General features: G+C 42.6%; 1 protein-coding gene across 1 annotated transcript; it reads left to right on the top strand.

The window, feature by feature from the left end:
* Nucleotides 1-2,033: 2,033 nt before the first annotated feature.
* Nucleotides 2,034-13,495, top strand: slc12a3 (solute carrier family 12 member 3). Its single transcript, XM_026172446.2, has 26 exons — nucleotides 2,034-2,496; nucleotides 2,571-2,714; nucleotides 3,274-3,349; nucleotides 3,444-3,539; nucleotides 3,643-3,782; nucleotides 3,881-3,991; nucleotides 4,720-4,831; nucleotides 4,916-5,046; nucleotides 5,193-5,277; nucleotides 5,580-5,740; nucleotides 6,337-6,444; nucleotides 6,782-6,905; nucleotides 7,814-7,915; nucleotides 8,020-8,175; nucleotides 8,259-8,358; nucleotides 9,433-9,544; nucleotides 9,656-9,793; nucleotides 9,953-10,059; nucleotides 10,232-10,314; nucleotides 10,518-10,595; nucleotides 10,692-10,790; nucleotides 10,885-10,996; nucleotides 11,354-11,440; nucleotides 12,202-12,340; nucleotides 12,452-12,519; nucleotides 12,657-13,495. The coding sequence occupies exons 1-26, from the start codon at nucleotides 2,215-2,217 to the stop codon at nucleotides 12,796-12,798; spliced, it is 3,093 nt and encodes a 1,030-aa protein (XP_026028231.2). The 5' UTR covers nucleotides 2,034-2,214; the 3' UTR covers nucleotides 12,799-13,495.
* The last annotated feature ends 47 nt before the right edge of the window (nucleotides 13,496-13,542 follow it).

Here is a 13,542-nt window from a genome sequence, read left to right as displayed (position 1 = left end):
AGAAAACGGATAAACCCAGAGCTTTAAAACCTGCTGGGTGTCTCTGTTTGTTTTTCTGCTTCAAGGTCATTTCTTTAAACTGCAGAGCTGCAGCTGCCGAACACACAGCCCAGCTTAATTATTTAACTGTTTTAAAAAGGAAGAAGTAATTCAGAGTAATGAGCCTCCACCTTTAAGTGGAAATGGGTCTTTTCTTTGTTATCAAGGTGTCGTAACAGCACTGTTCAGCTGCAGGCAAAAACTAAGAAGTTTAATTCTGGAAAAATAACCAGGTGACATCACAGTGATGTCACCAAAGTTACTCTTACAGCCCAAAACTTACAAACAGTAAGATTCTGGATTTTGTGTTACGGTGGTCCGGAAAAAGACAGAATTAGTCCTGTGAGCAAAATAAATGTTTCAGGTGCTCTGCAGCTCGAATATGACAAGAACGTCTGAGGAAGCTGAGTGACGGTGTTATACTGTGACAAAGCAGCGTGAAGAGATGCAACAAGTTACATCTGTCAGATTAACAACCGTTTGTATCTTTCCATGAATGCATGTAGTATGAGTTAATCTGGTTTATTCCCAACATGATGCAGAGTATGAAAAGAATACATCAGTGAAGTGTTAATACTGTTGTTTCTGAGGACGGGTTGGTTACGTTCTAGGTTTACAGTAGACTAAAAGTTATATTTTGTCACAGTCTCGGGTGTATGTTTGTTCCATAATGTTTCCATGTGGTGGTCGATAAAGTGACGATTCTGCTGTAATCACAGATTGGCACGCTCACGTTAAATTGTTCTAAAGCAAAGACTAAAAGCATCTGATCTTCATTAAATTTGAAAAGATGAAACGTATCAAAATTGAGTATTTTGGTCTAAATAACCCAACATGTGATGTCCACATATGTGGACGCCAGGTGCTAGGAGGTTAAAGGATCTCACACAACAAACTAAATATTTGAAGATCATTTTTAGTTGTCATGCATCATGCAGTAGTAAATATGACACGAATCTCTGTGAAAGTTTGCATTAATCATAGCTTGTATGGAGAGCCTGTGACTTTTAAACAGTGAGGTTGGCATTTGTTACTGTGGGGGAACAATGACGTTCTTCCAGAACGTATTCATAGGGGTGGCCACATCGAGGCACCTGAAAATATTGGGGTGGTACACCAAAAACAGAACAACGGAGGGGAGGGGGTGGCGACGGGAAATTGTGAGGGGCCGACAAAGTGGCACAGTGTGAATGACAACAATTCTATATGAATAAGTAAATGTTTCAGCTCATTGTAGGGTGTCTTCCTCGGTCTTCTGCTCACGTTTACTAAAATTATTGCCAACATGGGGCAGTCTTGCCAGGGGAGGCCCAGTATTTGGGTGGTGGCCAGTGCCCTCCTGACCCCCCCTTCCCATTTTGGGTGATACACGTTTGTGGTGCTGTGTAGCGTCGCCAAGAAGAACTTTCACAGTGATGCATGTTGTCTGTAACTCTGTCTTTTAGCCAAGATATCCAAACAAAATATCCAGTCGATTTTTTTTCTTCTAAATTTACATTTTCAGACATTAGATATTTGTCTTGATTGTTAGGGTATAATTAACACCATATTGGTTTGATGCAGAGAAACAAGTGAAACTGAAATGCGACTGGAAAAGTCATGATAATTTCAAACTCTTTCGTGCTCTGTTGACTGATTTAACTGTCGAGGATATGCTGCAGGTGCGTGTTTGTCTGTAATGATGCTGTTTTACATCTTAACCAAAAGTCCCCTCAGGAGATTACCAACTTCTCGAAACTGAGCAATAAGAAGTACACACAGGCTATAAAATCCCCCACTTCTGGTAACTCCTCCATTATTTGAGCTTTTGGAAAACTTTGAAGTGTTGAAGGGCGTTGCGCATGTGACTCCATAAAAATGGAACCGTGTGTTAACTGGCCCTGCTCAGTCCAAAAGGGGCTGACCCTGTCATGTGAAATTGTCCGTGTCAGGCTTAATAGGTTGTGTAATAAGTTGTTTAATTGTTCACTGAACTAGCCCTCTACCACGGCTTCAGGCTCTTCCTGCATAGTTAAGGTCAAATATAAAACCAACCCCTCTTTCATCTTGAGCTACAGCATGGCTCCTGCACAGTCACTGACTCAGACGCTGGGATAGGACGCTCAACGTCGGCTCCCTTTCTTCACTAGACTCGTGGTCACAGACATTTTTAAAAAGATAATTCTGCTGTTCTGAATGGAGTTACAAGGAGCCAATGATGGCATTCGCCTGGCTGCCTACAGAGCCAATCTCCCTGCGCCAGTGGCTAATGGTAAAGCGACATCAGGAGGCTTTGAGTCCGATTACTACACGTGTGATGGGGATGGCAGCAGTGTCGCATCTCGCGTATCTGTTGATTTAACTGGCTACGAGACTCTGGATGCCCCGCCGCGCTACGACTTCTATGCCAACACGGAGGTGTGGGGCCGACGGAGGCAGTTCAGGCCGTCTCTGTTCCAGCTGCACGCCGGCCCTGAGGTGAGGGATCTCTTATTTATTTAATTACGAAAACTAAGAGAGAAGAACTGAGTTTGGTTTTGTGTCTTGAGCAGGATGACTCCAGACCTCCCATGTATGAAGAGACAACAGGTGGACAGGCGGAGGCAGGAGGGAAGGACAGCTCTGAGGAAGATGAGGATGAGCAAAAGGAGCCGCCAACTGAACCCACGCGCTTTGGATGGGTGCAGGGGGTCATGGTAGGTGGAGGCTTTGACCGATGGGAGGCGATTTTTCTGCTGCTGTTTTTGAACTTGGAGCAATCTTGAATCTCCAGATACGTGAAGTTAAAAGATATTTTTCTTAGACTTAACGTTGAAGGCCTCTAAAGCAGCATTCGTCTTGTGTTTCCTGCAACTTAATTCAACTTAAACAAGGAATTAGAAAAGATTAAAATCTGAGACTAATGTAATTTAACTGTCGCCTGTTTTTGCACGTGAAGCTGTGAAAATGTGAAATTGTTTCTGAACATGTTTGCTTGTTTTTGACTCCCTGAGGCATTAAAGGGTTACAGAGTACAGTCAACGACTTATTGTTAAAGGAAGTTAAAAATATTACCCGTGTGAAACTTTAAGTTTCTTCCAAAACCAAAAAAAGTAGATTGATGACGATTTCATATTTGATGCACTTTCTACAAGCTCACTTTCACCGTGCATGTAGGCTGGGACAGAAACAGGACTTATACTGAGCCTCCACAGTGATGCCGTTGATGATACTTAGACACCAGCAGGCTTTACTCAGTGTTGCATCTGTTCTCAGATCCGCTGCATGTTGAACATATGGGGGGTGATCTTGTACCTGAGGCTGCCTTGGATTACTGCTCAGGCTGGTATAGGTATGTCCAACGACAGCATCCTTTATCCACGGCACATGTTTCCCAGACGGTGAGTATCCCTCACACTCACGGTGTGTTTCCCTGTTCTCATCAGGGATGACCTGGGTCATCATCCTGCTGTCCTCGACTATAACTGGGATCACTGGTCTCTCGACCTCAGCCATCGCCACCAATGGCAAAGTCAAAGGAGGTTGGATTTGTTCACTGCCACATGCAACAGCCTAGCTCTTTACTTTTAATGCTGCTGATTCCACACACAGTGCTCACTTTTTAATCTACCCTCTCATCTGCAGGCGGGACGTACTTTCTGATCAGTCGCAGCCTCGGTCCAGAGCTCGGCGGGTCAATCGGTCTCATCTTTGCCTTTGCGAATGCTGTAGCTGTGGCGATGCACACCGTGGGCTTTGCTGAGACTGTTACTGACCTCATGCGTGTGAGTAGCATGCCGTTTTATACGTGCGCTTTTATAAAATACAGTAAATAATGTCTGTTCATTGTCTTTACGCGTGAAATGTCTTTGTGCGCCATCAGGAAAATGGAGCCGTCATGGTGGATCGAACTAACGACATCCGCATCATCGGCATCATCACGGTGACATGTCTGCTGGGCATCTCAATGGCTGGCATGGCCTGGGAGTCAAAGGTTAGCTTTATCAGTTGTATGTGACACTATGATAAGCTGCCATAGTGGTTTGGATTTAAATGAATAGAATTTTTGCTAATTTTGTATTCAGATTATGAAGCCAGAGTCCCTAACCAGTCCGGTATCTGGAAAAATCATTAATGCAACATTTTTGAAGCCATCTCACTCTTTCACATAAGAGCAGAGGACTCGCCCTCTTCCTAGTTAGCATGTTGACGCTAGTCTTTGTGATAAACCCGACAAGCAAGACACCAAGTCACAGCCGCCAATGATGAAAGACTGAGCCACACTTCAGCAATAAAATTAACACGTTTCCAGCCTGGTGCAAAAGCAGCTAATGTCCCCTTCAGATTTTGGTAACTCAGCAGTGTGGTGTTCTTAACTGAAAGGTGTGCTGGCACAGGCAGGCTTAGCTCCTGGGTCTCGCCTCCGTTAGCTGAGAAGTTTGCGTTGGTGAAACTGTCACATTTTAATGGCCTTTTTTCTGCATTTTTTTTTATTCATGCATGGGCGTGTTTATGCTTGCTAACCAAGCTTTCCATGTTTCCATCTCCACCACCTTCATTTCTGGCTCAATAAATAATCTAAATAAAATTAAAAATTAAAATCAAAAAACTGCTTTTTAGTTCAACCTGGATACATAATCGATGCATAACGATGTGACTTTGTCCATCTTTTGTTTACAGTGTGTGCATCTGCATGTTTACAGCCTATTCTTCCTCCCACAGGCACAGGTTCTCTTCTTCATAGTCATCATGGTCTCATTTGCCAGTTACATTGTTGGAACAATCATTCCTGCTTCACCTGAGAAACAATCCAAAGGTTTCTTTAGCTACAAAGGTGACTATGCAGTGAGCCGGTCTTGCAGTTTACGGTAGTTTATTGCCGAGCTCTCCTGTAAACTCACTCTCTTCCCTTTAACAGCAAATATCTTTGCTGCAAATTTTGTACCTGACTATCGGGGGCCAGGGGGCAGCTTCTTCGGCATGTTCTCCATTTTCTTCCCCTCTGCCACGGGCATCCTGGCAGGAGCGAACATCTCCGGAGATCTGAAGGCATGTTATACAAATGCTTCTTTTCTTTTTTTTAATAGTGGGAATAATATACAGATAAGCCAGTCGGCTTCATGCACACACACACAGCTTTAAATTAAATTTACATATGTTCATGTTTTTAAAAGCCTTTGTCGTCTCCTCCTCAGAATCCAGCAGTGGCCATCCCCCGAGGGACGCTGCTGGCTATTTTCTGGACCACAGTATCCTACCTCATCATCTCTGCTACCATTGGTACTGCATGCCTCTGGAAAAAGCTCTGCTTTAGAGTTGATACTTTTTTATTTTATTTATGTGAAATAAGCTTACAAGCAAGTCTTGTAACTGCATTTTGCACCTGCAAAGTATCCAAACCACTTTTATTGCAGTTTCTGCCAGAGCAGCCGTTTCCACCACACTTTATCATAACGCACACACACGGCTCTATGTGCATAGTATCCCAATAATTGTTGTTTTACAGCTCCCTGATCGCACAGTTTTCCTCCTGTAGGAGACCAAAAAAAGCAACCCTTAAATTCGTCTTTGTGTCCTCCCAGGATCCTGCGTGGTGCGGGATGCGTCTGGCGTTTTGAACGACACGCTGTCTCCCTCATCAGCAGTCGAGGATTGTGTTGGTACAGCATGCCAGTATGGCTGGGACTTCACAGGGTGCATCAACAACAAGACGTGCGTCTATGGTATTCACAACTACTATCAGGTCAACTCACACACACACACACACACACACACACACACACAGGAAATAAAAGTCAGTGCTGCATTTTCTTCCTGGTCATCATGGAAACTTCTAGTCTGTTCTACCCTGTCCTACCTATGGGGCGATCGTGGCTCAAGAGTTGGGAGTTCGCCTTGTAATCGGAAGGTTGCCGGCCCCGGCTTGGACAGTGTCGGTCGTTGTGTCCTTCAAGACACACTTCACCCGTTGCCTACTGGTGGTGGTCAGAGGGCCCGGTGGCGCCAGTGTCCGGCAGCCTCGCCTCTGTCAGCTGTGGCTACAATGTAGCTGCCATCACCAGTGTGTGAATGTGTGTGTGAATGGGTGGATGACTGGATGTGTAAAGTGCTTTGGGGTCCTTAGGGACTAGTAAGGCGCTATACAAATACAGGCCGTTGACCATTTACCTGACTAAGGTGATCCCGTTTACACACTTTCACTACTTTTCTGTAATTTCCCCTTACTGTCACTCCACGGTCACACTCCCATTCTATTAAGCAGCCACAGCAGGTCACCTTGTAAACACAAAGATGTTTCTGCCCTCTGAGTGTACTGAGTGAGCGTATTTCTGTCTGCAGTCGATGAGCTTGGTGTCAGCCTTCGGCCCTCTCATCACAGCTGGGATATTTGGAGCCACTCTGTCATCAGCTTTGGCCTGCCTGGTGTCTGCTCCCAAAGTCTTCCAGGTACACGCACAGTCGGTCTTCACGGAGGTTTACAACCATCAGATATTTCTTGTGACTCTTTAAATGTTTTTACAGAGTGTTTGCTTTACTGTGGCTTAAAGAGATGAAGTCTCACATCCGTAGATACGGGCAGTAAACTCACTTATAGAGTATGAGAGGAATCTGGGATATCTGCAGGAATATTGTTTAGACACAGGGTGAACATGTTAGACCAAATATTACATTTTCTTGTTTCTTACTCCACAGGTCGCAAACTCAGCTTTAACGATGAAAGTCCCTGAGTGTCTTCTTTCTTGTATTAATGTGTTTCTTATTCTAACCTTTCCCCCCCTCACAGTGTCTGTGTAAGGATCAGCTCTACCCTCTCATTGGCTTCTTTGGCAAAAGTTATGGCAAGAACAATGAACCGATCAGAGGATACCTTCTCACATATATCATCGCTGCTTGCTTCATCCTCATTGGTGAGACTTTGAAAGAGTCCGAGTTGTGTAATATCTTTCAAATAAGATGAGTTAGAGGCATACCCGACAGGTTCAGAGGGCAATAACGGAATCATAGACGCAGCAATCAAAATGCTTTTGACAAACTGGAGGAGTCTCCCCCTGCTGGCAGTTAGAAAGAATGCGGTTTCAAGGCACTTCTGCATTGGGAACAGTGTGTCCATCTTTCATCATTAGTAGTCCCTGCTGTTGGGGTTTTAAATGTCAGTATGTGAGTGACATTTCAAACCCAAACAGCAGAGACTACCAATGATGGGTAGCTGCTGAGAAAGAGTTTCCTAATTCACAAACATTTCTGCTGTTTTCATCTAATTTAAGAAAAAAAAATTCTTCAAAACTGTTTAGAAATACATGTTATTTCATATAATCATATTACATATAATTTATCTAATAAAATCATAATAACCATAGGATCAGTTAAAATCTTCAATCCCTTTAGTCAAATTCATGTCATTTCTTTAAATGCATTTCAATAGCATTTAATAAACCAGCTCTTTGCAGAGAGAACGTTTAAAAAGAACCGTTTTGCACATTAAATGACTGTTCTGTAGCTTTACAGAGCGCCATAAAGATCCAGTAAGATGTTTCAGTAGGAGCGTTTGCTTTGTAAAGGGTCAGCCAAGTTACCAAATGTACATGAAATCAAACAGTTTTGATATGTGTGATGGCATACGCTCTATGAAGCCCAAAGGCAGCCAAGTACTTAAGCTCATCTTACTGCTGATATCTGTTAATGCCAAATCAAAACTGTATTAAGTTATTAATTATGCTATCAAGCTTTTTCCTTGCGGCTTCATATCAAACGCTTTTTTCATGTGAAGCCATCACAGAAAACAAACAAATCCTCTTCTCTTTTATTGCATCACCAGCTGAGCTGAACACCATCGCGCCCATCATCTCCAACTTCTTCCTCTGCTCCTACGCTTTGATCAACTTCAGCTGCTTCCACGCATCCATCACCAACTCACCAGGTAACCAGCTGAGAGATGGCAGAGCTGACTTTATCATTGTATATAAGAATGAATCATCATCTCAAGTTAAAATATGAACATATGTTAACTGTCTGTGTGTGCAGGTTGGCGTCCGTCCTTCAGGTTCTACAGTAAGTGGCTGTCGCTGCTGGGCGCCATATGCTCCGTGGTGATCATGTTCCTGCTGACGTGGTGGGCGGCCCTTATTGCTTTTGGCGTCGTCTTTATTCTGTTGGCATACACACTCTACAAGAAGCCAGGTAAACACACACAAACTCTCTCACGCACACGTGTGTAAAAACAAAGCCATGCTGCTGCTTCACTCCCTCTCTGCTGCGTTTAGACGTGAACTGGGGCTCATCAGTGCAGGCGAGCTCCTACAACATGGCTCTGAGCAGGTGTGCAGGCCTCAACAGCGTAGAGGACCACGTCAAGAACTACAGGTGAGCCTCTCCAGTGTCTCTTTCTGTTGTGAGGTACACACCCCAAACAGCTGAAGATCCCACACACTTGAGGAACTCACTTTTAAATCTGACTTCTTCTTCTCTTTCTCTCTCTGTCCCCTCTCCCGGTATTGCCACCATGGGGAGCTCCTCTGCTCCTCGACTCTGGAATTCCTGACCTCCTGATTTAAGAAATATCTCTTCCTTCTCTCTCTTTAAGTCCCAACTCAAAACTCACTTTTTCAAAATAGCTTATCCCACATAACCTCTCCACTCCGCTATTTTAAATTTGTTTTATGTCTTATATGATTCTTTAAACTGCTTGTTTTTATGTTGCTTTTATTGTTCTGCTGTGTACAGTGTCCTTGAGAGTTCTGAAAGGTGCTTTCAAATAAAATGCTATGTATTATTATTATTATCAAAATTTGAAGGTTGGATGAGTGTTTCTGGAGATCCTAAATGAAGTTAAGTTTCCTCTTTAGTCCAGGGGATTCTTTTTTTTTTTTGTTCAGTTTGCAACAGTGTTACCAGTTTTTATACTATTACTAAAGTTGGATCCACGGTTGAAATGCAGTAGTTTAAAGTTTGTTTTGAAGGACTTTATCAACACTTCAGTTACTTTCACTAACCTCATAATGACATTATGGCAACGGTGGGGAGGAAGAACACTTTTAAAGCAAAGCTTTTTTTACTTTTACGTTCTAAGATTGAACCAATGTTTCTGGAACGATTGATGCTTATTTTAACTTCTTCTGGATTCATGAAGACATGAAGTCTAGTGACTTTTTTCAGGACTGCAATGACCTTGGTCACCAAGGACATGCCCCTCAAAAATAAATGGTAAAGTCTAGCTTATGCACCAAGATACAAAAAGCAGACTTGTTATTGTAAGTCCAGACGCTTTTCTTTGCAAGCTCCTTTGACTACGATGACCTGGATGACTGAGAACCTTCACAGACAAAAAGCAGAGTAGGACTGATAGAAGTTTATTTAGTGATTTTCCAGGAAGAGAAAAGACAAAATACGTGAGACATGAAGAGTAAACTGCTCCGTATCTAACTCCAACACTTTCAGGCCCCAGTGTTTGGTGCTAACGGGCCCTCCCAGCAGTCGTCCAGCCCTGGTGGACCTCGTCAGCTGTTTCACAAAAGATCTCAGTCTTATGTTGTGTGGAAATGTGTTAACTGTGAGTTCTCCCACTGATCGCACAATAAATCCAAACAATAATCGGAACAATGATTAATTGTTTGAAAGCGGAGTGATGAAATCTTTCTACCTTCCTCCCCGTGTTTCGCAGGATGATCCCTCTCCTTCAGTACTGGAGAAGGCCATGAGCGACAGTCACCTGAACTGGCTCAACAAAAGGAAGGCCGGGTCGTTCTACAGAGGAGTGGTGGCTGCAGATCTGCAATCTGGGGTTAACGTGTTGCTACAGGTCAGGGGTGAAATACTGTAATTGATAGTTGAGATGTATCAGCAGAATTGGGCTGAGGGGCAAGGCCCACCCACAATGCCAGTGCTGCCCTTTTGTAGTGACTGAGGTGTGAAAAGCACACGTGAATCCTCACCTGCTGGTGTTCTGACTGTCCACCAGGGGGCAGGTTTGGGCCGTGTGAAGCCAAATGTTCTCATCATGGGTTTCAAGAAAGACTGGCGGAGTGACACACCTCAGGCTGCTCACAACTACATAGGAGTAATGCGGTAAGCCAGAAAACTTTTGTGACCAATACCGCTGCTAAAGTATTGCTAACAGAGTATTATTTTTGCGATATCAAATATTTATTGTTTAAAAACTGAACCTCAATTCCATAAAAGCTAAAGGGTACGAGTGTGTGTTGATGCACATGGTCATTCATTTAAATGTCGCTTTCAGTGATGCGTTCGACCTGCAGTTTGGCGTGTGCGTGCTGAGGATGAGAGAGGGATTAGAGGTCTCCAGTCCCTCTCAGTCACACGGTGAGAGCCTGCATGCATATCGCAGCAGGCTGCACATCAATGAACCCGGGAATGCTGCAGCCACTGCTACGTTCCCACGGCACTTTGCTCTTGGCATCAACAAGAGGCGTGCTAGGATGTGCAGTCCACATTTATCCATCATCTTTTAAGTAGCTGCCTGCAAATAAATGAATGTGCAAAGAAATTTCTTGTTTTTGTTTCAGTTAATCCAAGTTTTGACGGTGGACCAGAGAGCATCAACAGCATCTCTGTTCCTTCCTGCGTTCAGACAAACCCCACATGTATGTAAATGCATGATAATATCACAGACACACAGAATACCCAAAGACCCTCTATGGTGTCATTTAAATTCTATAAAACACGTTGTCTGTTTGCAGCTTCTGTCTCCATCGAGCCCGAGCCTCAGCATAGTACACAGTTTCAGAAAAAACAGGGAAAGAAGACCATCGACGTGTACTGGCTGTCTGATGATGGAGGTCCGAGTACATCTCCATTAGTCGCCTGCTTTATGTCTTAATTCAAGAATGTCCACAGACATTTACTCCTCGTGCGTGTGTGTGTGTATTCCAGGTCTGACCCTGCTGCTGCCTTACCTGCTGACCCGCAGAAAGCGCTGGGCCAAGTGTAAGGTCCGAGTGTTTGTGGGAGGAGACGCAGAGAAAAAGGACGAGCAGAAGCAGGAGTAAGTATCATGCACAGGTCTACAGTGTAGATCGCTTCAAAAAGTTTCTTTCTTCTCTTGGAGTTTTTCCAAATGCCCAAATCATCTCAGGAACGCAGCACTTTAGAGTCAAACTAGTTTGTTTTTTAATTGGTCAGTAATATAAAAATAATCTTACTGACAGCCAAGTTTTGCTATTTTCACCGTAAAATTGAACAATCTTGCATCATCATCAGTCTACATTCCATCAGAAAGACTTACTTTGTTTTCCCAAGAAACGGGGAAATGCAGTATATGGTCTGACATCCTGCGTTCTCGCAGACACAGACTGCACGCTGTTAGACATGTGCTCACTCCAGCCTCACGTTCTCTTTCCAGGGTGTTGGAGCTGATCAAGAAGTTCCGTCTTGGTTTCCATAGTGTCGAAGTCCTTCCTGAAATCAACCAGCCTCCTCAGCAGATGAAGTAAGCTTGAAGATGAGAATGAAGGATGGATGTTTGGGAATGTGAGCCAAAAAAGCTGCTGTCAGCTAACATAAGAATCCCGATCACTCAGTTTTTTGTGGTTTTTTTAATTTTATTTTAGGCTTTGTTTGTTTTGTTTTTTTGTGGTATATGAAGTAAATTAGCCAAATCACTAACTTTAATCTTTTATAATATCCCCACCCACCAAACAGCTGTTGTGAAGAGCCGGGAGAGTCTATGAGGACTGACTCACTTTTGAAAGCGGCCTCTAGTGGCCATTAGACGAACTGCAGCTTTTGTCGCCATGCTGACTTTAGAGATTGTTGCTTATGACAAAGAATATATTTGAACACAGTATTTCAGAAAAATCTTTAGATAACTGTTTTAAGATTTCACTTAATCTATGAGCTGCTGCATCTAAAAATATTCAATTTAGCTGAATTAGGAGTTTTTTCTTCTAAAACTAATCAGCAATTGTTTTACATTTTCTGCTCGGGCGTCTCAGATTTGAACAGGATTGTTTTGGTTCAGAGTTTGAGCATATATAGGGAGATATAAAGTTTTAGCTTCCCTATTTATTTATTTTATAATGTGTCTATCTCAGACTACAGCTGATTTATTTAAATGAATTTGAAAGACTTAAAAAAGTCTTAAAGTACAGTATGATATGTGAAGCTAAAATTTAAAACCAGACAGTTGAACAGAAGGCCCACGATGATTTGAGATGGAATAACTCCAAACTCTGTCTCTGTGTGCTTCAGTGTCCATCAGTTTGAGAAGATGGTCAGTCGCTTCAGGGTGGATACAAATTCTAAGCCGGACTCAGATTCTGGATGTGCAAGCCAACATCAGGAGCCCTGGATGATCACAGACCAGGATTTCGAGAAGAACAAGGCCAAGGTCAGACACAAACTGATCAAATATGTTTAAACCAAGCCAAAACATTTCTTCTTTCCTCGCGCATCCCATCTTAGTTTGAACGTTTTGTTTGTTTTTTCCTGTGGAATTCAGTCTCTTCGCCAGATCCGTCTAAATGAGGTACTGCTGGATTACTCTAGAGAGGCCGCTCTCATTATAACGTGAGTAGTTTTTCTGCTTTTATTTAATAAATGATGGAAAGTGCTGAGTTTACAGGTGTTGTGAAGCTTTCACCTGAGAATGTTTCAAGCTCATTGTTACTGGGTGAAAATCAGCTGTTTGCTGTGTTTCCTGACAGCACCATGCCAGTGGGGAGGAGAGGAGTGTGTCCCAGCACGCTCTACCTAGCGTGGCTCGACTTCTTGTCTCGTGATCTGAGACCTCCAGTCCTTCTGGTCAGAGGAAACCAGGAGAACGTTCTCACCTTCTACTGCCAGTAACATCTCCAGTGAGACCAATGGACATATATGAAACCAGTTATCCTGACATTACAACACCTTTCAGGCCACAGAAGACATTTATTTTTCCATAGATTTATTTCTTGTAATTTGATTTTCAGGTATCAGTGAATGTACTTTCTTCAGTAATGAGCACATGAAATGCTTTGTTACATTTTGATTAACTCTGATCACAAAAATTAGTCAAAAGACGTCTATTGTACAGTGTCCTCTGTTTGTCAGTTAGGGTCCCTTCATGCTAATGTTGCACTCTCCACTTCATAATATACAATAAAAAATAATAAATATAGCTAACATAAATAATTGAAATAATTATGCAGGTCTTTGTTTGACAGATAATTGATATTGACAGAAAATGCTAATGCTTCTTTTTTTTTTTTTAAATCTTTCTATTTATTGATTTGTGGCACAGGAGCAATGGTCTCCTATAGCTTCACCATCAGTCTAATTTAACTTTGTAAATAAAGTCTTCAGTACTCTTTTTAATATTAAGGTACAATATTAAGGTAATGAGGTACAATGGGAACACACGGTATCACAACATGTCCTTGTTGTAACTCTCTTGTAGTTAAACCAACGAGCTATGTAATAAATCGATCATTAAATTAATAAATACTTGTATTTGTAAGTATATGCATATAATCAAAACATGATACAGTATTAAATATGTTTAAAGGTGCTGTTGTAGTTTCTGGTCATTTTTTCACGGCAGTATTTATATTCCGA

The sequence above is a fragment of the Astatotilapia calliptera genome, chromosome 7 (assembly GCF_964374335.1).
Source record: "Astatotilapia calliptera chromosome 7, fAstCal68.1, whole genome shotgun sequence".
NCBI lineage: Eukaryota > Metazoa > Chordata > Actinopteri > Cichliformes > Cichlidae > Astatotilapia > Astatotilapia calliptera.
Note: the sequence above shows the minus strand (reverse complement) of the source record. Positions and strands in the feature narration are given on the sequence as shown.

Bases quoted from the DNA above. Each gene is read 5' to 3' on its own strand.
- slc12a3 (XM_026172446.2), top strand. From the start codon at position 2,215: ATGGAGTTACAAGGAGCCAATGATGGCATTCGCCTGGCTGCCTACAGA. The intron at 8,359-9,432 runs GTGAGCCTCTCC...CAACACTTTCAG, and splicing joins GACCACGTCAAGAACTACAG to GCCCCAGTGTTTGGTGCTAA. The intron at 10,791-10,884 runs GTCCGAGTACAT...TGTGTATTCCAG, and splicing joins CTGGCTGTCTGATGATGGAG to GTCTGACCCTGCTGCTGCCT.